Source organism: Grus americana, chromosome 1 (genome assembly GCF_028858705.1).
Source record: "Grus americana isolate bGruAme1 chromosome 1, bGruAme1.mat, whole genome shotgun sequence".
In the NCBI taxonomy this organism is placed as follows: Eukaryota; Metazoa; Chordata; class Aves; order Gruiformes; family Gruidae; genus Grus; species Grus americana.
The window spans coordinates 55,087,397-55,112,656 of record NC_072852.1 but is presented as its reverse complement, the minus strand read 5'-3'; the positions used below and the strand labels follow the sequence as shown (position 1 = coordinate 55,112,656).

The following is a 25,260-nucleotide window of genomic DNA, read 5'->3' as shown; positions in this document are numbered from 1 at the left end:
TAGCTGGTGAAGAGAATTTTTTTCAGATACAAACTGGAAAGAGAGTAGTTCCTGATCCAAAACCTTTTGGTACCAGAGGGACTTTTTTCCGTTGATTTCATCAGGCTTAAGATCAGGACCTTCCTGAGAACACAGCACTTCGGGAGGGTAGTCCCAGATGGCAAACTGGAGAAACCATCAGAGTTGTTCTTTTTCCTTCCCTTCCAGGTCTTTCCGAATACAGAGTCCTTCTGTTCCATATGCCATTTCTGCTCCTCCACTTTATTGATTTAATAGCAGTGGCAGTCCTGTATCTATGTAAATATTTACAGGAGAGATCTTGGATCCTTTTCAAGTCTTAGTTAGCAAAGCCTGTGATGCACAAGGACAAGAGCTGTCCAGCAGAGCAGCTCTTTCTAAGAAAATGCTTTTGGCACCAATTAGAGCTTGGAGCAAAGGTACAGAAGAAAACAGCCAGAAATGGGAACTGGAAAATCTGGTATCCTCATTTGTGATCTTCTAACATCTGGCACACACACATACACTGCAAGAGCCTGTAGTTTACAATGCTTGTAGGATTGCAGTACAGCATAGCCCACTCTTAAGTTCAAAAATCGCTCATTCCCTAAGTCCTGGGAGATCTGTGAGGCTAATAGATAGCAAGGACAAGTGATTTGTGGTGAAAACTAATGCTTTTGAGGAACATATGACTAAGCAAAGTGTTCAGAGGGTGTAAATGATTTGCAAAGCACGAGAAATGAAGTTTTCTGTCTTTACATTGTGAATGCAAGCTGATTTGCATATAAATTGGACCTGTCAAGTGTACTAATATCAATCAAAACGCTGTGAAAATAAAACTGAAGTTGCAAATAAATCATTCATTTATGTGAATGTTGCTGTTCATTTTATTTATTTTTTTTTCCAAAGCAGTTTGAAAAAGCCAGATGTTGAAAAATGAGATACTCTAGGGTTAAGCTTGGAAGTCTGAGAGCTTTGGGTTGGCAGCGTGGTCATTTAAAAAAATGTTACAAGCCAAAAAAGCATGAAAATCCACAGCCACCAGCCCCTCATCAGTGTTAAGCCTGTGCAAGCCCTCCCTGCCCACGCTGGCACCCGCTGTCCTGTGCAGGACGAAGACCCTGCCTCCGGTGAATCCGCTGTGCCGTGCCAGACACCTGATTTCTGACCTGTTCCGTGCCCTTTGAAACGCCGATGTGCTGGGGTCGCCGTGTGGGTACACAACATTCACCTGACTCCCACAAATTGTAGTGATACCCAGGGTCCACCTAATAGGGCCAGTGCAGAAGGCTTTGCGTTTGGCTCAAAAATGGTGGGACACATTTTTGTGACATAAGGAAACCTTTTCAGTGTCACCTCTTCCCGTAACCTCTCGCTGTCACTCCACAGCATAACGCCCCTCCTCCCTCGCAATCAGTTTGTTCAGTTCTCTTCCGCTTTAGCCACTGGACCAGCCTACGCTGAATGTCCCACAAGTGGAAAGTGCTGTCCTTTTTGTACGGTGATTCCCCTTGTACAGCTGCCAATCACTTCGTAAAGGATGGGGCTAATGCAAACAAATGGTGAAAGAGGTTTGGGCTGGATGCAGCGGGGCAGAGTTAACTGGTGAGGCCCCACGTTCCACCGCCTTGCTTCTTGCTGCCTTTCTGCCAGAAATTACAGCCTTCTCCAGCCTGCACAAGAACCTCTGGTACAGAAAGGACCCACATCAAACACTGCTACCGAAGGTCCTGAAGCCAGAGCAGGTCACCGGCAGAGCTGCACGATGGAGAGATTGCACATGCTGTTCCACCGTAAGATCAATTGCCTCCCGATGAGCTGCTGGGACAGGAGCTATTCTCAGCTCTCCCTTCCTCCAGGTGTCCAGAGGGAAGAAATAACCTGCGTCTTTGCATCTCTATTAGTGCTATGCTAATGCTTTTACCTTGTCCTGCCCTTCTCCTTTGCATGGCTACATGGACAGGGCCAGGAGCACCGTCCTCTTTCCTCCCGTGCCTGGCTGAGTCCCTCCACAACAGAGGACTCACACGGTAGCAGACATTGCAGTAAATAGGAAATGCTTGTCCAAACAACAAAATAAAATGCAATCAAGCAGTGAAGGCAAATGGGAAGAAACAACAAAAGCAAGTAAACCCAGGAAAAGTGATGATAACATTTCTAGCAGGTGCAAAACACTCCAAGTTTGCTGCTACCTAACAGCAAGCACACTTCAGGCAATTTTAAATAGTGTAGATGATTGTAGAGTTTCTAATGAGCCGAGGCAGTAAAACCAACGCCAGCCCTTTGTACACCCCGGCATGAGCAAAAGGCTAAAAGATGGTTGGAGCTCTGCAAAGGTTTCAGCTGTGCAGTCCCAAGGCTGTGTGGTGTGCCCATGTGCTGTCACAGGGCAGGCATGGTGTGTGTCACTTGAAGGAGTTCCTGTGGGGGGCTGCCCTAGCCAAACCCCTGATGGGTCCATCTCCAGAGACTCTTCCAGTCCCAGTGCTGTTCTGACAATGCTGGGGGTCCTGTCGCTGTGAGCCTGGAGGGAAGTTCCCAGTGGCGTGTGAACTGGAGAAGCAATAAATGGAAAGAGGGAGAGGATAGATCCTAAGAGAGTATGTTATGCGCAAGGGGAGGGCAGTGTCTGATGCAAAATCCTGCAAACTGCCCAGCACCAAGCATATATCTTGATGTACCCTTGGGAGTTACCCTCTTCCCTCTAAACAGTTGGGTCTTACACCACCTGGTCGATGCTTTCTGTGAAGTGCTGTGTAGGCTCTCAATGCCAGCTGTGTCCCCCGTTGTTCTTTGTGGCTTCCTTTGACAGCCTTGCCTCCCCACGTGAGGTCATGGTCATACCACGGGCGATCTGAGTCCTCCTGCAGGTGCCCGTGCCTGGAGCAGTGGCGTGCAGACAGCCCTTGCTTTCATCCCAGCTGTGCACAGGAGGAAGCCTCATGCAGCAGAGACATTTCACTCACTGATTTGCAGCAGTCCAAAGCAGGCATGAAGTGGTACCGGCGGGAGAGCAACACTTCACAGCAGCTCAGCTCTTGCCTTGATCTGATGTGAGAGAGAAGTGGCTGCAGCTACGTGGGTGAGACCTCAAAGCAGTGGTGGTTTGCGCAGGGGCAGGCAGGAGAACGGGGATTGCAGAGGTGGAGGTGATGGCCCTGTAAGCCAGACTGGGGAGAGAGGAGCTTTTTCAGGCAGGCTGGCTTCTGGTTTGTGCACAGGGCTGAGGCAAGTCAGAGCCCAGCAGTGGCCGGCCAACCCTGGGGCAGCTCCAAAGACTGATAATCCTAATAATTGCACAGGAGCATCTGTGGCACTTCAGAGCTTTATTGAAATCCCTGGTGGCTCATGTGTGGACTTTTAAAAGGTCTCTAGCCCTACGGCTGTTAACATCTCAGAGCCAGCCTGCCTTCTGGTCCCTGGGAGGTGTCAGGAATTCCTCTGCAACCCCATCTCACTCATGGTGCCCAGTTTTTGCACTCTGGGGGTATTTTGACTCAGTGTGTATATGACAGCCAGGGCTGGACACAGCGGCAGCATTGAGGAGAACCTCACAGCTGCTGCAATTCCACATGGCCCTGGCTACAACCTGCAAGGCACAGGGGATTTCAGGGAGGGTTTGAGCCCCTTTTGCCCTCAGCTTGCTAAATCTGCACCTGCCCGAAGGCTGCAGGCCAAACCAGGGTCTGGGGAAATGAGCACAGATATTTCTGCAGATGTTCTTGCCAGGGGGATTTTGCTGTCTTGGAGCTCTTGTGTGTCCCGAGAGACACGCAGCAGACATGTGCAATAGCCTGTTTGCATACAACAAGTAAGCTTCATACTGAAGCTACTCAGGTTTAGAAAACTGACTGCAAGCAGCAGTCCTCATGCAGGAGAGCAGATCAAACACCATGCAGTTGCTTACAACACAGTCACAGAGATGTGGCAACAAAAAAAAAAAAAGGAAAAGGAGTTTCTCATTAGTTGGTTGTATTAAAGGTTCTGATCTTTGCTTAGTGTTGTACAGTGATGGCACTTGGGCACTGGGTGTCCCCATCTCAATGCAGCCACAGTGGTGATGGTGGGCTGGGCAGTGCTCCCTTCCCATCACTGGGAACGTGGATGGTAGCAGGCAGGAGACAGAGAAGAGAAGTGCTACAGCTCCCTCCTGTCCTGGAGGAGGCACAAGGTATCGGGAATTTCTGTGATACGTGCTCCTGAGGTAGCATGCTGCCAGCATGAAACCAGGACCCTTCACCAGCACAAGTTGGATTTGGACCAGGGTTTTAGGAGCGTGGTGTTGTGCCAGTGTGGGTTTCCCCATCAGGTTTGCTAAGCTGGTGTCTCTGTGCCATGCTGTGGACAGTTTCTTGCTCGGACCGTTCCTCCATCCAGCGTTCCCATCCCACGCTGACCGTCAGCAGTTTGTTTCCTCTTCGCAGGGAGTTGCAATGGCAGCGTAACAAGACTGTGTTTGCCATGTGCTGAATGGGGAACAGCTGGAGACAGATGATTGTTTGGGTTATTTGCCTGTTGCCTGGATATTTTGTTTGCTTGCTTGAGCCCTGAAAAAATAGGTTTCTACTTCCTCCGGAGACTGGTCTGTGTTAAGCCCGTATATTGTGGGCTGCTTTTGAAAACTGGTGTTTTATAACTTTGCAAATGAGTGTCCTGCTGCTTCAGTGGCAAGGCTCCATAAACAAGGCAGTCTTCTCAGAAATTTCCCTGCCACAGAGCCAGTGGGACAAGGGGAGCAGGAGCAGCCAAAACCACATGCTTCTGGTGTCAGAGAAGCAGATACCCCTGAGTGTGGTCCTGCTTGCACCTCTCTCTTGAGTGGATTTAAGTGGCTGATTAAATGATAGTGCTGGCTGATGTTTATGGACTGTGCTAAGAAGGATGCCACTCAACCTTCTTCCTGATCGGCTCCTCACGTGGGTTAAACCAGCTTCCTCTGTTGCAATCATAATACTGCGTTTGTAACTGCTCCGTCTGTAACACTTGCATTATATCCTCTGGCCCCTTACTTCTGGGTGTTTGCTTTTATTCTGAGTGGCTGGACAGTCCTTCGCCCTGTGAGAAAAGCATCTTTTCTCTCACTGCTGAGTGCAGACGTTTTGGCTGTAGAAAATGGAGTTAAATAAGAATAGGCTGGTCAGGAAACAGGGAGGGTGGTGTTGCCAGCTGATACTGGAGAAGTAATATCAGGAAGAATGCAGATTTGGCCAAGGCACTCGCAAAGCAGTGCCATGGGTCTAGTCATGAGTCTGGGTGCGCAGCAATTGTGCAGCTTCAGGCTGTGGCGGCTGCGCATCCTCTCAAAGCATGGCAAAATGTCAGTCTGACATGGACATGGGACCAGAATCAGGGGTCCACCTCCTGCTTCACAAAAATCATCCCTTTAACACCTTGTGTTTCTTCAGAAATCTCTTTATCCAGTACTGACCAGACCTGAGCCTGTTTGATTTGGCAGGCATGAACCTGCAGGAGGGGGCAGGGGGAAAAAAAAATAACAACACTGCAGCCGATTCATCCCACCTTGTTTATTCCACCAGAAATAGATTTGGCAGAGCACATCAGGAATGAACTAATCAGCAGGGAATTAATTGGCATGTTTGTTAAAAGGCAGGAACAACGCAGTGAACAAATTCATGGCTGGATGGACAGAGGGTTCAAACAGCCAGAGAGAAGCACTGCATAGTGGAAACTGTGACTAGTAAGAGAAGTCGTGCAGCTGTGTCGGAGAGCCAGCGGTTGAGAGCTGCCCGAAAGAACTGGGGGCAAAGATATACGGGTGTCCTTGCTGACTGAGCTGCTTTTGAGAGGGGTTCCATCTCCCAGGCTTTCCTTCCCATAAGGCTCCCATGTGTGGGGGGAGATGGTGAGCTTGCAGGAGTGGGAGGGAGGGGTAGGAGAGGTACAGCTGGAAGAGGCTCCACGGAAAGACTGTGGAAACGCGGAGAGCGGGGAAATGAAGAGGAACACGTCACTCATTGCAAGCTGAAATGCAGAGGGGGTGGTGAGGAGAAGAGGAGCAAGGAGGCAGAGATTTGGAAGCCTCGTCACAGAAGGACTGGCCTCAAGACCACAGGTAACTCTTGTATGCAATTCTCTGCCTTCTTTCCCAGGAATATTTTGTTTCTTCCTCTGGAGGAGACACATCCATGCACCTCAGAAAGAGCTTGTTGGGTTAAGGGGCTCTAAGGGCACCGGTGGCAACAGCCAGGAGAGGAGGCAACATGTGCAGGCTGGCATGGACTTGGAGGTTGGAGGATTGCTACCTAAATTTCCAGAGAACAGGGGTGTGCAGAGTGAAAGAAGGAGGGAGAAGGGAAGAGTGAGCATATCCTTAGAGACAGCCAGACAGGCAGACATGGACAATGCAAGGTCTGTGGGTGCCTATCCCGGGAGAGAGAGGAAACTTCCTAAGAGGGAGCACCAAGCTCTAAATGAGAGAGAGATGGAGATAAGACATATCCTGAAAAAGCAGGTACACCTGGAGAAGAAGCAGAAGACATATATTACTTCCTCAAAACCAACAGCACTTTACTAATGTTATGATTTGCAGTAGACGTGTGCTTTGCACCTGGATGGCCTTTTTTTTTTTTTTTCCTTCTTTAGCATCAGTATGCCTGCCTGCTGGCAACAGCATCACCCTAGCTGTTAGTCATCAGGGCTGTCAATCAGATCCCTTTGTATAGCAGGATGGTCAGGCTATTTGAAGAATTAAGGTGCTCTTTGGTTTCACACAACAACTAGGTAGAACATGAGCAGTGTAACTCTTAATTATATGCAAAAGCACTGTTTAACTCAAATATGTTGCCAAACTTGAAAAAGTCAAGATATTGTTATTCCTACATAACCCAAAGCTAGGTGTGCGAGTGTACCAACATTATACCCACAGACATATAAACTGAAGAATAATACATTACGATGGATTTTTAACAAGGACTTTCAAAACAGGTGATATTCTGTGGCTGGGTTAATATTGTAGGATCCAATTTTTTTAAATTGCTTTTGGCATTTTTCTTGATCTTTCCACCATTACATAATACAACAAACATATGCTAATGTTTATATTGCCCTGATTTTTTTAAATTTTTTTTTGTTTGTTTGGAGAGCTAACAAATGCCATCTGCTTTGCAAGTACAGCTTGCAAATTCTTTGATTGTTCTGGACTCGCAGTCTTGGCAGCTTTCTCCTCTAAAAGCTCAGAGTCTTTTCAAGATCCCAGCCTGGGAGCTCTGGCAGAACTGGCATCAACTGAAGAAATTGTCTGCAGCTACTATATGTTTCTTTAATGTGAAACTGTTTGGTTTATAGCACCTAAATCTTCTTTGACTTTATATATAAACCAGAACATTTTAACTGTGTGTGTGTGAGGAATATAGCCTTAAAATATTCTTAAAATATTGCATATGGAAATAAAGATAAATTCCAACAGTCTGTAAAAATGCCTTTATTATCTATTGAGATCCTTTACAAAATTGAGAATCTTAAACTTAATTTGATGTTTAAATATCCATTACAATTGCAGTGAGAGCTACGTTTTATGTATTTATGATTTACCTGAGATCAAACTCCCTGATTCATTTAAAAGTATATTTTATTTCTATGCAAATAACCAAAAGCCAATATCACTCTTGAGCTTTAGTTTGAAAGTATCTCGAAAGGAACTTGGGAAAATTATGAGAGGAGAACGGGTCTCAAGTGAAAACCACGAAGCTAATTCACTTGCAGTCCAATATTGCAGAAGAAAAATCCTTCATTTTAGGTATCACTACAGTGATTGCTAACTCTAAGCAACAAAATCCTCATCTCAAAGCAAGTACGCGAGAGTGTATGTGTTTAGAACAGTGACGTGGTTTAACCCCAGCCAGCAGCTAAGCCCCACGCAGCCACTCGCTCACTCCTCCCCTGTGGGATGGGGGAGAGAATCAGAAGAGTGAAAGTGAGAAAACTCATGGGTTGAGATAAAGACAGTTTAATAGGTAAAGCAAAAGCCGTGCATGCAAGCAAAGCAAAACAAGGAATTCATTCACCACTTCCCATCAGCAGGCAGGTGTTCAGCCATCCCCAAGAAAGCAGGGCTCTGTCACACCTAATGGGTACTTGGGAAGACAAATGCCATCACGCCAGACATCCCCCTCTTTCCTTCTTCTTCCCCCAGCTTTATATGCTGAGCATGACATCATATGGTATGGGCTATCTCTTTGGTCAGTTGGGGTCAGCTGTCCCAGCTGTGTCCCCTCCCAACAGCTCTCCAAGCCTACTCGCTGATGGGGTGGGGTGAGAAGCAGAAAAGGCCTTGAGTTTGTGAAAATACCTCTATCTTATCAACACTGTTTTCAGCACAAATCCAAAACACAGCACCATACTTAGTATGGGGCTTACTATGAAGAAGACTAACTCTATCCCAGCCAAAACCAGCACATTCTCCACCCCTGATTCCATCTCATTTATGTCATGCTCAGGCACCACACTATCCAATACAACCTCATTAACCACCACCCCCCTTCCCATCCCTTGATATAATACACAGATATCATTCCCTTAGTCTATGAACACCCCTGTAAAATGTCTTTAATATGCCCACAAAATGTCCATTGAGTTCATTTAGCCCATGACTTAGGGCTCCATGTGTTATGGCAGTCACTCAGGATGGCTCGAGAGGTGGTGTGTTGTGTGGAGTTACTGGGCATCAAAGCCAGATCAGGTCAGGTCACTGCTGCACTTGCACTGCTTCTTGCAAGGCTTCTCCTCCATTGGTTCAGGTGGTCCTTGCTATAGTAATTCCTATGACATGCAACTCAAATCCGGAGTTACAACAATTTAAAGGTATTTCCATCACAATCTTCACCCCTGGATCCTTTGGGCCAGGTTATAGGGTTTAACACAGCAATGAAGTCCTCCCCTTGTCCCCGCTCTGGCTTGGACTTATCCACAGACTGCAGGGGTGTACTTGCTCCAAGTGGAGCGTTATCTGTGAACCACAGTCTCTTCATGGGTATGCCTGCTGCAGCACGGACTTATTATCCACAGCCACAGTCACTTTGAGGTGCACCTGTTCCAGCGTGGCCTTCTCCATGGGCCACAATGTCTTCAGAGATATACCTGCTCCAGCGTGGCCCTACCCTCAGCCACAGTCCCTTCAGAAGTGAACCTGCTTTGTCATGGGCTCATCCATGGCTGCACGCTTTGAGGTGCTCCAGCATCACCAGAAGTGCAGGGAAAGTTTTGAAGCCCTCTTGATAATACAAAGGGGCAGGCAAGCTCTGAATCGTAGTGCAACAACTCACATGTCTGCAATAGGAACAGTGTGTTCTCCTCAGGCTTCAAGGGGAGAGAGGGCTCTCTGAAATGAAGCTGTGTTTGGCACCGAGAGAGGATAACCTATCCAATTTCCCCAAATCCTAGCAGGCAGCGCAACTCACGGGCAGTAGTGAACTCAAGTCGTCGCCTGTTTTCCCTCAGTGTGTCAAAGTCTGGGGCAGTTACCAGTGAAATCTCAGTGCTCTGTTGTCATTGCCCGCTGCGTGTAGGGACGGATGAGCACTGGAAATGGAGCGCACTGCAGCAGCACGAAACAGAAAGGGTGAAGGGGAGAGGGATATAGAAATAGGAGTTCAAATCCTGGCAGCACTTCTTTGCTTTGGGGCAGGGATTTAGGTTGAATGGCAGAACTGCTGACCCTGGCAGGGCTGTGCTCGGGGTATTGAGCTAGCAGAGCTCTTTTATCATGTTGGAGAGAGGAATTGAGAGGTTAAAAGAAGAAAGAAAAATTGTATAATAATGAGACAAATATGTCTGTCTTCATTGCTTGCAGATGAAGAGACTGTCCGGTGAATTATTGAGCCTAGCCTGCTCCAAGGGCAGAATATGATGTAATTTTCTGACAGAGAGCATGCCATATTATTGTAATTAATAATAATAATAGCAAAGTTACTATGTTATTATTGTTATTCTGTGAATTTAGGAAAGGGCTTTTATCCAAGGATGTGTGAGAGTTTTCCCTGCTTGTCAATCTGTGTTCTACCCTGACAGTATTTCACAGTGCAACACTGCAACAAATCTGAAGACATATTTGCAACAGGCTTGGGAACTGGTTCCTATTACAGATGACCTGCAGACTTTTTCTGCTAGAAACGTTATTAGCAAATATCCATTTACCTTCTACAATTCCACCTAAGAGAGGGAAGATTGCTCGATTTCTTTGTAAGTGTCTGAGATACAGGAATCTATTTCAAAGATGATTATAAGCTGATGTTTACTATGATAATAAATTACAATAGGCCCTCAGGAATGCAGGGAGCAAAGCTACAAAGAAACCGGTCCATGAGGGGCCCTGCAAATAGAGCTTGTGGGTCTTGCAATTCATTTGGGCACCTGATGTTTTAAAAAGTTTGAGATCAAGCAGGGTGGATTTTCAGCATCAGATGTAGGTGGAATTTATCACCATCCTTCCTTTAACAAATACAGAAAGATAAAAGTATCCCAGCCCTAGGGTATTAAAACAGGTGGGAGGTGGAAAGGGTAAGGAATGGACAATCCCTTCAGGATGTTTTAGAATGAGCTGGAAAGCCACACTGCCTCCTTGATATTGGCAGCATTTTCAAATCATTTGCAATTAGAGACATTGGCATCTGGTGAGCCCCTTCCCATTAGGGAAGATTAAAAAGGCATGTGCAGTGTATAGTCATCAAAAGAAAGAGGAAAAAAAAAAAGGTCTAAAGGCTGAAGTATTTATCTGGAAAAGCAGAGAGGCAGAGGAGTTATGGTGTCAATGCAAATAGTTTCAAGAAGGTCTATGGAGACCTTTTCATTATGTGCCTTGGTGATATCAGCAAACCTTAGAGATCTTCATTCTGGCAGCTCTGAGTTAGGGGGAGGAAGAGGTGTATGTACATGTGAGAGAGGAAGAAGGTAATTTATTTTTTCCTTTAAATGAATACTGTAATTAGAAGAATACTGAGTACAAAATACCTCCTGACAGGTGGAAAGTAATATTTTTAAAGTAGCATGACATTTTCCATCAGTATGGCTATATTCATACTGCTATCTTAAATATATGGAAAAATAAATGCAGTTGCAATTAAAATACACTAGTGATTGAATGTAAGAAAGGCACAAAGTAAAAGGTTTTATTTATGTACTGCTTTATCTGCTAGAGCTCCTAGTAGGATTTGAGGTGGCTGTATCCTTCCCAGATGGTTAGGAGATGAGGGTTATGAGATATTCAAAAAGCAATTTAATGTTCTCATTTTTTTTTGTAGGGAGGTTTTAGATTTTTGATGCATGTACTTGCATGTGCCTACTTCTCATGTGAGCCCCTCCATCACTGTGACTACAGATGACTGAAATCATCACTAAAACCCATGAACTTGGCAATACATTTTTTGTTTGCTATGTGCATAATTGATATTTCCAGCCAGTTTCTACCAGAACAGCTGTTCATGACATTTTAAAAAAATATCATATTCAACACTGAGGGACTACTTAATTAAGACAGAATAACAAATTAGCATGAGTAAACTGTGGAGAGACTGATCTGTCCTGTTAGATTTAGAGATGGTACTTGTCCAGGAGGGCCTGTAGTTTAAGATTGACTTTCATTGGCTTGGGAATGATGGTAAACCCAAAAAAAAAGGTGAGGAGCTTAGGTAAATGCTCACATCAGTTCATATATCTGTATTGACTACTCTGCAGATTTGCTCAGGTGGAACTGACCCCCTGACACCATGGCAAGGTGGAGATAGTACCTGGAGGGGTGGGGTTGTCTTTGAAGCTCCATTACTACTGGTCAGTGGATCAGATCAAAAAGAACAATTTCCTGTTCTGGCCTCTATTAAATCCTTGATGAATTGCTTCACTGGATTGAACCTTGCTTTCCCTAATTGCAAAGTGGGGATGAAGCTATTTCTGAACCTCGTAGTGCCTCTGCCTGATATTGATAAAACATTTATAGCTAAAAGGTGCTGTGTCAACATGGCTACCTATGGAGCAAAGCTACCTTCCTAGCTGCCACCAGTTGATGAAGTATCTCTGTGCCGCTCAATGGCGTGGAAAAAAGTAAGGAGTTTTGTACTTCTTAAAAAGAAGAGTCCCTGTGCTTCTGTAAAAGCTAAGCTGAGTAACTTGAACAACCTTTCAAAGAAATGCATCATCAGAGACAAATCTGGTGTTGGGGTGACAGGTGGGAGATGGAGAAAGAGAGAAATAAAGCAGTTAGCAAGACTTTTTTGTCTCCACAGAGCAAGGGAAAGTCAAGGCCCTACGAACAGCCATCATGGTGACTCTTCCTCTTTTCCTCCTCTTCATCCTCTTGCCCTGTAGTAAATCCCAGGAGGACTTTCTGGACCAGCATCAGAAATGGAACTACAGAGAAGGTGGTAAGAGTTTTTTGTTGGTGGGTCAACCTGGGAGGCGTTCGCTAACTCAAGGCTGAAGATTTGCTTATTTTGTACTTGGAGTGAGACACACAGTGCTCATTCATGAGTGCTCTTTCTTGATTCCTGGGTAACTGCTGAGATATCTGGAGAGAAAAATGGTTTTAGAAATAATCATCTGGGGTATCCAGTGACAGCAGAAAACTTGGGCAACCAGAGACAGAGAATTATACAGTGAGGAAGAGCTATCTGCTTTTTAATTTAGATCCTCTGTATGTTTAATATTTGGCATTTCATTGTGACTCAGTTCAAGTCATGGGGAGTGGAATCAAATTCAGACCACTAGCTCATGTTTTCTTGTTCTGTCACATTTATTTTCCTCTCTTCCACGGACATCCTGCTAACCTAGCTGACAAGGTCAACATAGAAGGCATTAATAGCATTACTCAAACACTTGAGAAATGGGGAAACGGCATCTTCTGGCAAATGAAGCACACCCTGCTGAACAACCCGAACGCTTTACTGCCCGAGTTCTCCAGGTAATTCCCTTCATCTGGAAGGCAGGATTCAGTCCTCTCCTAGGTGTCTTTCCTTGAGTGGGATTCATCTTCTTTACCTTTCAGATTGCTCAAGTGTGGGGAGATGAATCCCACTGTCTTGGTATCTGCTGTGCTAGCAGCTCTGATTACCCTAGTAAACTGAATATTCTGTTGACTATTTATTGTGAAATATTCCAGGTTGCCATGACTGTATTATAAGAATTATCCTAAAGAAAATGTAGGCTGTTCTCATCACCTCACTCTTGTGAGAACAGGCTGGAAAAATGAATTGTGCTACAAATCCACACATGGACTCGGGCATGGGGCAGGGAGAAGAAGCTGAGCTGGCCTGTGATGTTTTTGATTTCAATCTCTTTAACACCCAGATCTGAGAAAGCTATTCACTAGTCCATGTCCTCATATTGTCACTTTTGCATTGAAGGAAATATTAATGATTGAGTGCAGTCAGAAAATTTACTTTAATTTCATATTTCCAGAAACAGAGTGGAATAGGCAATGAAAAAGAGAGAGGAGTAGAGAATACAGAGAATTACTAGAAACCTATTATCACTTAAATCAGAGTTGTTCCTAAAGCAAGTGGTCCTCTTCCATAACTCAGCTTTCTCTTTAGGAAAAAGGGAAAAAAAAAGTCTGTCCACAACTGCTATGCACTGAACCAGTTGAAGAGGAAAGGCTAGCAGAATAAAATGACACTAGTCAGAAGGTCACACAATATCTGTACAAATTAGTGTTTCAAGAGGCTATAGTTGATAGATTATATGCTGGCCTTTAGCATCAAGTGGATTTCTCTCGGGCTGCATAGTGGCTGTTGTTGTTAGCACGGAATTAATCACAACTTTCACACTGCCAGTGCTGAAATTCATTGATGCCTAAGATTATCAGGGCTGATATTAAGTCATGTATTTGGAAAGCTCTAACTTTAGTCCAAGGAGATGTAATAAGACTATTCAGCCCTGTTTCCTGCATAGGGCTTTGAATTCAGAGTTTGCTGGTAAGGACACAGGCTGGTCCATTAGAAATATTGAGGACTGACAATAATCCAAGAGAAACAGTGGCCCAGCCTCCATGTCTGCTCCTGGTTAACAGAGAGGCTAATTAATACTAATTAATATGAGGTAAGATTAGAATGATCATCAGAACTTCATAACGCCCAAAGGGACACTGAGAGGAAGCCCTCCAAAGGAAGGGTCGGGGTTACCCGCAAGCACTCTGGTGCATCAGTGCAGCCCTCATCTTCCCAAACCCTGATGTAAAACCTGGCTCTTCCCCTCCCTCAGCTCAGGCGTAGGCACAGCCTGGAGTGACCCGGGGGCTGTGCAATCACAGCTGCACCATAGCACACAGCAGTCCGCCCTTCATCAGGAAGTCCTCATAAGTGAGAGCCTTGCTGCTCTCTTCTTCTCTACCCGTGCTGGTTCCAGCCATGCAAGATGGTTTTCATCTCCCCGCCTAAAGCAGGAGTGCTGTGGACTGCTTCTGGGAGCTCATAAACCAGCTGTCATTCTGCAACGAGCCAGCTGTGCTTTGGTGGCAATGGAAAGAGCATGTCACCCATGCTGGTCCTGAACCTCATGGTTTGCTGGACTCAGATGGGGGCATCTCAGATAAATTCCCACCGCCCAAGGGGTAGGGTGGTTTTGGAAGTATCTTTTAATGGTTGCTGGCAACTCTTTCATCATGAAGGGCCCTTCCCCACCAAGAAACACAAGACCACAGTAACTTACTTAGCATGCTCAGGAACACTGCCCACACTGAGTTATTCTCCTGTATTACTCTCTCTGTAGTCTCCGCCCTGTCTCTGCGGCTGTGGACAATCTCGTGAGAGAAGTCCAGTCGATAAGGAAAAGGCTAGAAGAACTGAATGAACGGCTCAACGTCATCAGCAAAACTGTCCTTCCTATCCGACTGAATGCTCTGCAGAGCCAGAGGCGTGGAAACACTCAGATGCGGAGACTTCCAATGCACAGGAGAAGGTTATATGCTCGCAGGAGACCTCAGAGGAGTTAATTCTCTACCAGAAAAAAAAGGGATTTTTTTTCCCACCTGCTTAAGCCTTTCTCAATGGAACACTGCTAGAGACAACAAAATAAAGCACAGACAAGTCAGCTTTACTGAAGAGACCAGAACTTCTGCATTTTGTTGCTGCCTTTCAAACCTAGGTTAGTAGGTGAAATCTGACCCTGATCTTCAATGATGGCTGTTTGTGTCCCATGCAAAATGAGTTGACAAGCTCAGTCTACTTGAGTGTGAATACCTTTAGGCTATACAGTCATTCTTTCTGCTTACCAGAGGAAGCACTTCCTGTAAAGATCAGGTGATTTTCTTTCTCTATCCTATTTTTACAGCACTTCACCTGAAACAGTTGGGGAATTTGATCTTCAAAAGTGCTGAATGCCTGATGAATGCAGGAAGATAGATTATTGCTTAGCAATTCCAGCTGGGCAGGGAGAGGGAAAAGCAGCTGTTTTAAAATACAGCCTTAACCTATTCTCCACTGTGCAAAGAATGCTCTGTTCACATGTTCAGAGGGTGGGCAGGGTTGGATAACCTTGGTCTGTGCATCATGTTTCAAGACTGAACATATGTCAGATTCTAGGGACCAAATCTGAACATCTATCTTCTGCAAAGAGCTTTCTTTTAGCTACCTGGAACTGGGCACTCAAAACCTTGTTATTCAGCACACATATTCAGAATTTCCAGCGCTCCGAAAGACATTGTGTTGACTTCTGCCAAGACCCTTGGAAACCAGAGGATGTTTTTTCAAAATTATTTAGATATATAATGGCATAGATAGGTGTCTAGAAGGATTTTCCAAAATAGCTTGAGACAGTTCAGTCTCCAAATTAACAGATAATAATTCAATTGGTGCCGTATCTGCAGAGTATCTTCTCCACGTGCAAGCATTGACCTCCAGACACTTCCCAACATACTTTAGCACAATTAAGATCTGTAGAAAAAGAACAGCTATGCACCCCAAGGACTTTGTTGCCTCAGGAAGTACCCAGAATACCCTGCCTTCAGCTCATCTTTGCCTGTGGCTTCCTGGTGATAAAACTGGTGATAAAAAACAGTGCAGAAATCAAATTATGCACTGAACAGAGGATAGAGTGGGCTTGCCCTTCAAGTCTCTAAAGGTAAATTCAATACAGAGATTCCCATCCAGTGATGCAGCCAACTGCGTACCTGAAATCTGTTGAAACATAGGCAGGAGAGTCAGAGAGGAAAATAAACTATTTTTTTAAAGGTCTGGATGAAGCAATTTATGAGGGGAAAAAAATAAAGAATGCATCATGTCTAAATTGTTGGGGGGGAGGCTGGCATGATAGTTGTTTTGCAAACACTCTCCAGTCATAAACAGTGAGGACGCAGTCTAGCTATGTAAGGATTCCCAAGGACTGAGTTTATGGAAAGAAGTTCAGTGACACTACAATAACCTCCAGAGGGAAAGGGGAAAAAACAGTTTCATATGAAATCTTTCAAAATGCACCAGAAGAAGTAACACAGTCAGCAGTTTGGCTGGGACCTGGAAGTTGAATGGGGGAGGTATGAGGAGTATATGAGACAATCTAGTAACATATTTTCTGGATGTTAATTCTCTGAGTTCAGGTTTTCAGAAGATAACAAAACTCTGACTTGGAAGGTCTTTCTCTGGCTTTTGCTTGGGTATTTGAAACACTGCTTAGCTAGGCAAGGGAAAAGCCAAGCCTGTGAAAAGACTGATAAAAAGATACAGTTGTACCTTTGGTGAAGTTGTCATCGTAATTTCTCAGGAAACGTAGAGTATTTTGATCCCAGAATACATTTACCTAAATTACAAGGAATAACAGGAGAGAAAGGCCCCATCAACCTCCTTCTTGTTATTCTGCATTCAGACCTACTAGGCTGTGCTGTGGCATCAGCTGCGTGCTTGCACAGACTGCTGGTGCCTCCAGAGGAGGGACTTTGCTTGACACTGCTGGTCACTTTGGCCTATCTAGAGAAAGAATACATCATAAATGTCAGCTTTCATGTTCATATTTTAGACATCAGCATTTTATCAGGCAACCTGAAGTTGTACGAAATCCAGCGTGAAACAGAAAGATGAGACTTGGGGCCCAGGGAAGTCCCTCAGTCACGGATGGCTGGAGGTGAGAGACCAGACCACATCACTGCATGCTTTTACTTTTTACCTAAATGTCCACCATCAGCTTCTGCCGGAGACAGAGGACTGGGCAAGATGGACCTCTGCTCTGACCCAGTCCACGTATTTCTATACTGATATATGCAAGTTGGTATTTTTGGCAAAACTACTCAGCTCAACAGAGAAACTGTTTAAGAGAGAACAAATAAGCTGCAGCATGCAATGTATATTACAATCTTGCAATTTCTTGCATAATGGTGAAAAAATCAAATTATATAAATGGTTAATAAATGACTAGATCTGTGGCCTTGTCACTGCTGATGGCGGCCCCTTTCATTTACTCTGTGAAAATCAATGTCAGGCTCCATCCCTGCTGCCTTGCCTGAACGCTGTCTGTTTGATCAGATGACTACGGCCAGCTGCTTTAACTTTGTCTTTGCACCACCCTCTCTAGATGAAAATGCTCTAAGGGCACATTTCTTTTATCAGTTTCTCTTTTGCTCTTTAAGATTAAAGTTAGACATTGGCCTGGTTCCATGCCACTCACTTTCTATTTGAGGAGGCAGAAGTCCAGCTGAGCTGGCACCTCGAGGTCCCTCTGCCTCATCTGCTTGGGGAAACTGGTCAGATCCATGGCTGCCCCAGTGACTGTATTCGATTCCTGCCTCCACTACCCTCTTCTTAAACAATCCTGGGCAAGGCACTTTCTCTACCTGGCACTTGTTCTTTGACGTGGCTTACACAACTAAAACCCACTTGTGATCATAAAGGGTCTAAGTTCTCCATGCAGATAAATATACCCAGCTACATAAGCCATCTAAACCCACTGTTGTGCCCATTGACCTGGGAAGGGACCTGGCTGGAGTTTTAAACAGAGTTGACCGGTTGGGCTGTGAACACACGCAGAGGTCAGCCAAGGAAGAGCAAATATCAGCAGTGGCCTCGAAGATCTACCCCTAACCTAAAGCTTACAACATCCACAGAGACACAGAGCACTGCCTAAATCACTATCTTGAAAGACAACTGTAATCTGATCCCCCTTAGTTCCGTTTATTAAAAAAGAATAATAAACGTTATGATTTTGCAGTTTCAGGACAGCTGTGCCCCTTCACGCTATATATTACACACTTTCATCAGTACTTCCCCTCCCTTTTATTTTATTTCCTTCAGATTTCCTCTCTCCTCCAGATGAATACCACCTGCTCCCGCACTTTATTACACTTCACACTTCTCGGCGCCCTCCATAACTTCACCCCCGGGGCCGGCTCCTTCCCGCTCCCGCAGCCCGCCGCGGCCGGATCTCCTCCCGGCCACGTCTCACCGCCCCCGGCTGCCCCGGCCCCGCGACCCCCCAATCCCGCCCGGCCGCCGCGGCGCAGGCGGCCCTTGGGCGCCCCCTGGGGGTGGTGCGCCGCACTGCGGGCGGCGGGGCGCCCGCCGGGCCCTCCCACCTCACCCGAGCCGAGTGAAGTCGAGCGGAGCCGAGTGAGGCTGAGCAGTGCTGAGCCAAGCGGCACCATGTTGGGCATGATCAAGAACTCCCTGCTGAGTACGGTGGAGGCATGGCCCTACCGGGTGCTGAGCAAAGGGGAGAAGGTACGTGGCGGAGCGGGCGGTCGGGCTCTGTTTCCCCGGGGGGTTTCTGCGCCAGCCGGGCCATATAAAGTGCTACGAGGAAGAGTGGGTGTCCTCTGGGCAGTGCTTTCCTCCCAGCACGGCAGAGCAGCTTCTCCATTCCCATCTCCTTCCCCAGGAGCAGCTCAGCTACGAGGAGAGGGCATGCGAGGGCGGGCGCTTCGCCGTGGTGGAAGTGGCAGGGAAGCCGTTTGACGAAGCCTCGAAGGAAGGGGTGCTCAAGCTCCTCAAGTATGTCGGAGGAACCAACGACAAGGGTGAGAGGCACTCCCTGCCCCGTCGGGTTTGTGGTTGACCGCTGCTAGCAGAGGTTTGGTGAAAGCCGGATGGATGGAGGTGGCAGCACCCACCTGGCTTGCGGCACCCAGCACTGGGGTCTGTGATGGGGATGGCCCCTCACTGGGAAGAATAAACTTGCTGCAGCTCACTATGTGCCCAGCCAGCTCGTCCTATGAGTCTGCTCCTAACCCATCTATGTTTCAGGGTAAAAACTCAAAAATTATTTGTTTAAGAAGGAATGAGTTACCTTGCAGTTGGGATAGTGTGAGGATAGGCACGTGTATATCTATCACACAGCTCCCAGCAGTAGCTGATGAAATCCAGGGTATCTGTGATCTGCCCTTGTAGGCAGTGAAATAACTTTTATGACCTTGATATGTTATCATATACTCTAGCTATTTTTATTCATGAAAGGATAATGAACAATGAGCTTGCTTTTTAATGGTACTTTGTAATGTTTTATAATGGTGCCTCCAGGTGATTGCTTCTAATTCTCAGTTTACTGAAGTATGCACATCGGTAATCATCTGTAGCAGGAGGAGAAGACCACAGAGTGGTTCTGAGGCAAATACATTTGCTCTCGCATCTTTCTCAGGCAACTGGTAGTGGGACTTATGTAGCCTGTATGGGCATAGGAGCCAGATGCAGAGGGAAATGGCATTTACAGCAGCATGTTTTGGAAAGGCAATGGTTGCCGTTGCTGTAGGAGAAAGGGTGTCTTCTATAACATATGCATGGAGACAGGTATGGTATCAAAGCAAATAAATTAGAAAGATGGCTTGATCTCAGCTGGTTCTGTGGCTACCTGATTCTGAGGGCTGGAGGTTCCCTACTGCTGAAAGAAGAAGAGGGAAGAAAAATGTTCTTCAGTGCCATGTGGTACCTCTCAGCAGTAATGAGCAGAAAAGAAGCATGCTGTTCCTGGAGTGGACAGCGTGGACAGTCCTGCTGAAAGCCAGAACAGCTCTGAGTTTTGGGGCACTGAAACTTGTAGGATGTCTGGAAGCATTTGGAAGGGTTTAGAAGAAAGCTTCTGTCACCCAGTATTGGCTATGGGCTCACCACTAAGTGCAGACGATAACAATTTAAATACTGATGTAGATTTACATGTGGCCCTGACCTGCCTTGGAACTATTAGACACTTTTGTGTTAGAGATGATTTGCCAGATGAACAGAATGTCTCGGTTGCATGAGCTATATGGCTGAGAGCCACAGAAACAGGACCATTAATAAAAAGTCATCCAGAGGTCAACTGTGGCCCTTATCCCCCAGTGTCCTTGTGTAGCGAGAGAAGTCTGGCCCAAGCAGAAGCCTAATGTGGCTCTTCTGCATGCATCAGAGGACCCCTCTCTTGACTGACTACACAAGGAGGTCAGTGTGAGGGGTTTTCCTAAACTAAAATTAGCTTTTGTGAATGCCCTGTTAATTCTGTGAGTTCCCGAGAACCTAGACTTCTTTAGTAATGTCTGTGTGTCTCTTTCAGGGGTTGGAATGGGCATGACTGCTCCTGTCTCCATCACTGCTTTTCCTGCTGAAGATGGCTCCTTACAGCAGAAAGTGAAGGTCTCTCTGTGGATCCCAAACCAGTTTCAAGCCAACCCTCCTTGTCCTAGCGATGAAAGCATTAAGATTGAAGAGAAACAGGGGATGACCGTTTATTCCACGTAAGGAATGCATCCTGGGATTTCCAGTCCCAAGTGCTGAGGTCTCTAGCATGTTCTGAAGAGCAGTGTTGGTTTTACTAGGTGACTTGCTGGACAATGGGTGCATGTGGTAGAAGGAGATGGAGGGATCTTTCAGACTGAAGACAAGTATTTCATGGCATTTCTTATCATTGATCATGCTGCACCTATTTGGAATATGAATTTTTTTTTTTCACTGGGAAAACAAATGCAGAGGTTAGTCCTGAAAGCCTTTTTGTGAAAGCCTGGTGAAGAGCAGGGGAGGGTAAATATGAAGGTACTGAGTCATTCCTAATCTCTGAAAACTATTGTTTTCCTCACTGTCTGAGATCAAGATGGTTCTTAGTCATCGAGAATGTACTTGTGTGGTTCGCATCAAACTAAGCTGAAGCCTCATTTAGATGGACTCATGCCAGAGTCCATCATGGTAACAAGCAGCCATTGCACTGCTTCAAATCACGTTTGAATGTCTTTGCTCTTGACTGACAAGCTGGGCTCAAACTAGCATCACAATAACAATAAGCTCTTCACCCTGTTTTTAACCCTGCCTCCTTGCTTGAACTATTTTGGCTGACTCTAAGCTGTCTGTGACTGCTGCCTGCCCTTTGCTGTGGGCGTGGGCCACTTCTGCAAGAACAGGCTGTTTTGTCTCAAACCTTGACCCTGAGGCATGGCGGTGAGGTGCAGGCTGATGTGGAAATAGTTCCTGTTGGTGGGAGGTCAACATAAACCAGACCGATTCCATCCCATCCCTTTTAAATAGCATTGTGGGCTGTAATTGCTAGCATCTCTGTTCCCACTCCCCCTTTTCCTTGGGCTAGCTAGAGTTTGGGTTGCCTTCATGATCTGGTTTCCACCAGATGGTTGTTCACACCACAGTGAACACGGTTGTTGACAGCATTGGTACAAGGACTGCAGGCTGAGCAGACTTGGAGATAACCTTGTGCTGTAGGAAGCTGTTCCTCTGATGTGGCGTCGATTCAAAGGGCAGGGCCATTCTGCTGACTGATATACGTGGGTCTGCTTGGGGTCTGCCAATGGCTGACTGCACCCTGGCTGTGTAACCCTTGAGACTTAATCTATCACAGACAAAGTGTGCTGGTTCACAATGAACAGCGCCCACACATGTGCATGTTGGCGGGACCTGAATCAAAATGCATGATTAAATATATCGTGACTATATATTGTTCTCCCTCTCTTCCTTTCTGTGCTCTGACGGGACCGCTCAACACCTCTCTGTTTGGTTTCTTTGCAGGCAGTTTGGTGGCTATGCCAAAGAAGTGGATTACGTGAACTATGCTGCCAAGCTGAAGTCTGCTCTGGGGAGTGAAGCTGAATACCGCAAGGATTTCTACTTCTGCAATGGTTATGACCCCCCTATGAAGCCTTATGGGCGACGCAATGAGGTCTGGTTTGTGAAAGAGTGAGCACCTGGCTCCCAGTGGTGCTGGCTTGCACTGATAACCTCCCCATGCTATGTCCCTGTCCTCTTTAAAATAAACTAACAATTTGGCAGAGGCAGAAGACCATCCTTTCCTCCTTCCACACCTATGCCTTAGTCTTTTATGGACCAACCATTTTAGAAGAACACTGCAGAGCCACTTGGTGATCCTGCTCCTTCCTTCCGGACAAAGTCCTCAACGACGCAGCCTCTCATGATCTCTCGGTGGCTTGCTTTTATCTCCCTCATGCTCCCAGAGTTCAATGCTGAGACAGCCAAAAGTACTTAATTAGCAAGAACATGACAGAAGTGCGTACAGGGACTTTGTTATCTTCTTGAGCTTGCTGCAGCTGTAAAACACTGCTTTTATCTGTGCCATTCCAAAAGCAGTCTAAAGGGACATGGGCATTGCTACCAACACAGCACAGTGAAAATAAACATCCTTTACATTGTCTCATAGTGTGCAGGAGAGCAATGCTTCTGTCATCTGACAGAGAAATGTCATTCAGAGGAAGATCCAGGTTTCTGTTTGTAGCTGTCCTTCTATTTGAGGTGAGACATTCTGGGGTGGGTTATGTCCTGATCTCAGCTAGCAGCTAGGGAACATGATGTGGAGACCCCAAGATCATTTTCTCACCTTCCTGTTAACTTGTGTGTAGTATTTCTTTAAAACTAGCCTACACAAGGGCCAAAGCCGAAACGTGTGTGGTAATGTAATTGAATTAGAAAAATACAGGCTGCAAAAAAAGCAAGTGCCTGTTACTGGAGATCTGAGGGTGCATTTGAAGAATGGAGAGAATCTCGTGGACTTACTGTGGGTGCAGATCTGGGAAAAAAAAATAAAAATATCTTAAATGGTGTTACTTTCTGAAGGGCTGCTTCAGGAGGAAAACCTGGCTATTCTTGAAAACAGGGATTTACGTCAAATAATAGGCTTTCGGAAACTTCAAATACAATAGTAAGGGCAGGTCTTGTGTTAAGAAGACCATCAGAGTTTAACTGTTAGGTGTCAAACCAGCATTTTAGTTGCTGGCTCTGCCAGGGAGGCAGCAGGATGCCTGCAGCGGGGACATGCTCACACACCATGCTACTGTGGGTGCCTGTATAATTCATTACCCTCACTGAAAGAGGTGTGCCTCTGATGCTGAAGTGCGTCAAAGTTCAGGCACTTTCCAAAAGCCATTTTTCCCCTGGAGCTGGAAGAGAGATTTGTCAGATGGCTTCCCAGGTTCTGGCCAGTCAAGCTTGACATGCGCCTGCTTTCCGAGAACAAATCTCAGCGGTAAAAGGAGAAAACCTGAGATTTTGGTGTGCTTTCTTTTTCTCTCTTGCTGACCCATGTAAGAGCTTTTCTGTGGACCTCATGAGAGTTGCCTGTGTGCAAAAGCAGCTAGTCAGGATGGGTAAAAAGAGCAAATACAATTTAATTAAAAAAAAGGGGAAGCGCCATTGGCTGCAGTTAGTGATTACAGTGCAGGGGAGTAGGAATCGAAAGGGAAATCAAGGTGAACAAAGAGTTAGGCTTTTGAAAGAGTTGGGGTTTTTTTAAGGAGCAAAGGCCCTTCTAAGGCCATCCCTGAATCCAAAGGGACCTATTCATGCCCCAGATTATTTTTACCTTTGTAGGTGAGGAATGGAGGGATACAGTGCTGCCCATGTTAACTCATTCCTGAGTTCATTTTGGAACTTGTGTATAGACTGTGGATACAGTTCTTTCTGTCAACTGATGATTAATGTCCTCCAATGATCAAAATCCTGAAATTTCTCAAAATTTCTCCTGTGAAATCTCAGATATTAGGAAGACCAATAAATAAACCTGGTATGAAGAGAGCTGCACATCTCAGCAGCATGTTTTTGGTGGGGTTTTTTTTCATAACATGCATACACTCTTTCTGAACAGAGAACAAGAGCTTCTGACCCCACAGTGAGAGTAATTGCATCTGTAGGTTCCACCTGTGCTGCTGGCAGGCAGCTAAAACAACCACACAGCTGTTTGCTCACTCTCCCTGCCCCAGTGCGATGAGGGAGTGAATTGAAAATGGAAAAAAAAAAGTAAAACTCTTGCGTTGAGATAATACAGTTTAATAAGACAGAAAAGGAAGATGATGATGATAACATACAAAACAAGTGATGCACAGCACAATTTCTCACTACCTGCAGCTGATGCTCAGCTAGTTTCTGAGCTACCCTGCCTCCCAGCCCACCCCCCAGTTACATACAGAGCATGATGTCATATGGTATGGGATATCCCTTTGGCCAGCCTGGGTCAGCTGTCCTGGCTGTGTCCCCTCCCAGCTTCTTGGGCACCCCCACCTTCTTGGTAGGTCAGTATGAAATGCTGAAAAGTCCTTGACTGCTTGGCAACAACTAAAACCATCAGCATGTTATCAGTGTTCTTCTCATCCGAAATCCAAACCAGAGCACTAAACAGCTGCTAAGAAAAAAAATTATCCCTGCCGAAAACTAGGACACCCTGCTACTGGTCTTTTGCATGCAGTAGGCAGGGTATAGTTTCATAGACAGTGTTAACTGATATCAAAAGCTTATGCAAACTGAATTACCTTTTCTTCACAAGCAAAGATGCCTGTGTTATGTCTGCATTTTCTAGAGTTTTTAAATAAATAAAATATAATGTTGTGATGTACAATTTTTGTGCTGATCATTGACTTTGTGAGCTCAGTGGGAGTTGTTGATTTGAAAGAATTTAGGTTGCTAGTTTATCTTTCTGTTTGGGGTACTAATCATGTTGCAGCATCTATAAATAGCCATAATACTTTTTCCAATAAATTGCTATTTTAGGTATCCTGCTATGGCCCTGCATTATTTGACTGTGCAAGGTGGGAGCTGATGAAGTAATCTTTTTTTGGTTGATTTTAGCCACTTTGACTGATGCATTTGTGTGAATGTAGAAGCTAGGGGGCGTGCTCATGTGAGGAAAATTGTGTGTTCACTTGTGGTGGTGGGTTGACCCTGGCTGGAGGCCAGGTGCCCACCAGAGCCGCTCTCTCACTCCCCTCATTCACTAAACAGGGGAGAAAAGGCATAACGAAATGCTTGTAGGTCGAGATAAGGACAGGGAGAGATCACTCACTAATTATCGTCACGAGCAAAACAGACCAAACTTAGAGAGGGAATTCATCTAATTTATTACTAGGCAAAACAGAGTAGAGGAATGAGA

General features: G+C 45.6%; 1 protein-coding gene and 1 long non-coding RNA gene across 2 annotated transcripts; both read left to right on the top strand.

Moving 5' to 3' along the window:
* The first annotated feature begins 5,628 nt into the window (after positions 1 to 5,628).
* On the top strand, positions 5,629 to 17,358 carry LOC129197310 (uncharacterized). The gene is made up of 4 exons (XR_008574291.1): positions 5,629 to 6,070; positions 12,231 to 12,368; positions 12,775 to 12,904; positions 14,710 to 17,358. It is a non-coding gene; the product is annotated as an uncharacterized LOC129197310 (long non-coding RNA).
* A 1,112-nt stretch (positions 17,359 to 18,470) lies between these two features.
* On the top strand, positions 18,471 to 24,729 carry HEBP1 (heme binding protein 1). The gene is made up of 4 exons (XM_054805623.1): positions 18,471 to 18,641; positions 18,799 to 18,937; positions 20,443 to 20,623; positions 21,897 to 24,729. Exons 1-4 carry the CDS (start codon positions 18,564 to 18,566, stop codon positions 22,066 to 22,068), a joined length of 570 nt encoding a protein of 189 aa, XP_054661598.1. The 5' UTR covers positions 18,471 to 18,563; the 3' UTR covers positions 22,069 to 24,729.
* The last annotated feature ends 531 nt before the right edge of the window (positions 24,730 to 25,260 follow it).

Bases quoted from the DNA above. Each gene is read 5' to 3' on its own strand.
- HEBP1 (XM_054805623.1), top strand. From the start codon at position 18,564: ATGTTGGGCATGATCAAGAACTCCCTGCTGAGTACGGTGGAGGCATGG. The intron at 18,642-18,798 runs GTACGTGGCGGA...CTCCTTCCCCAG, and splicing joins TGCTGAGCAAAGGGGAGAAG to GAGCAGCTCAGCTACGAGGA. The intron at 18,938-20,442 runs GTGAGAGGCACT...TGTCTCTTTCAG, and splicing joins CGGAGGAACCAACGACAAGG to GGGTTGGAATGGGCATGACT.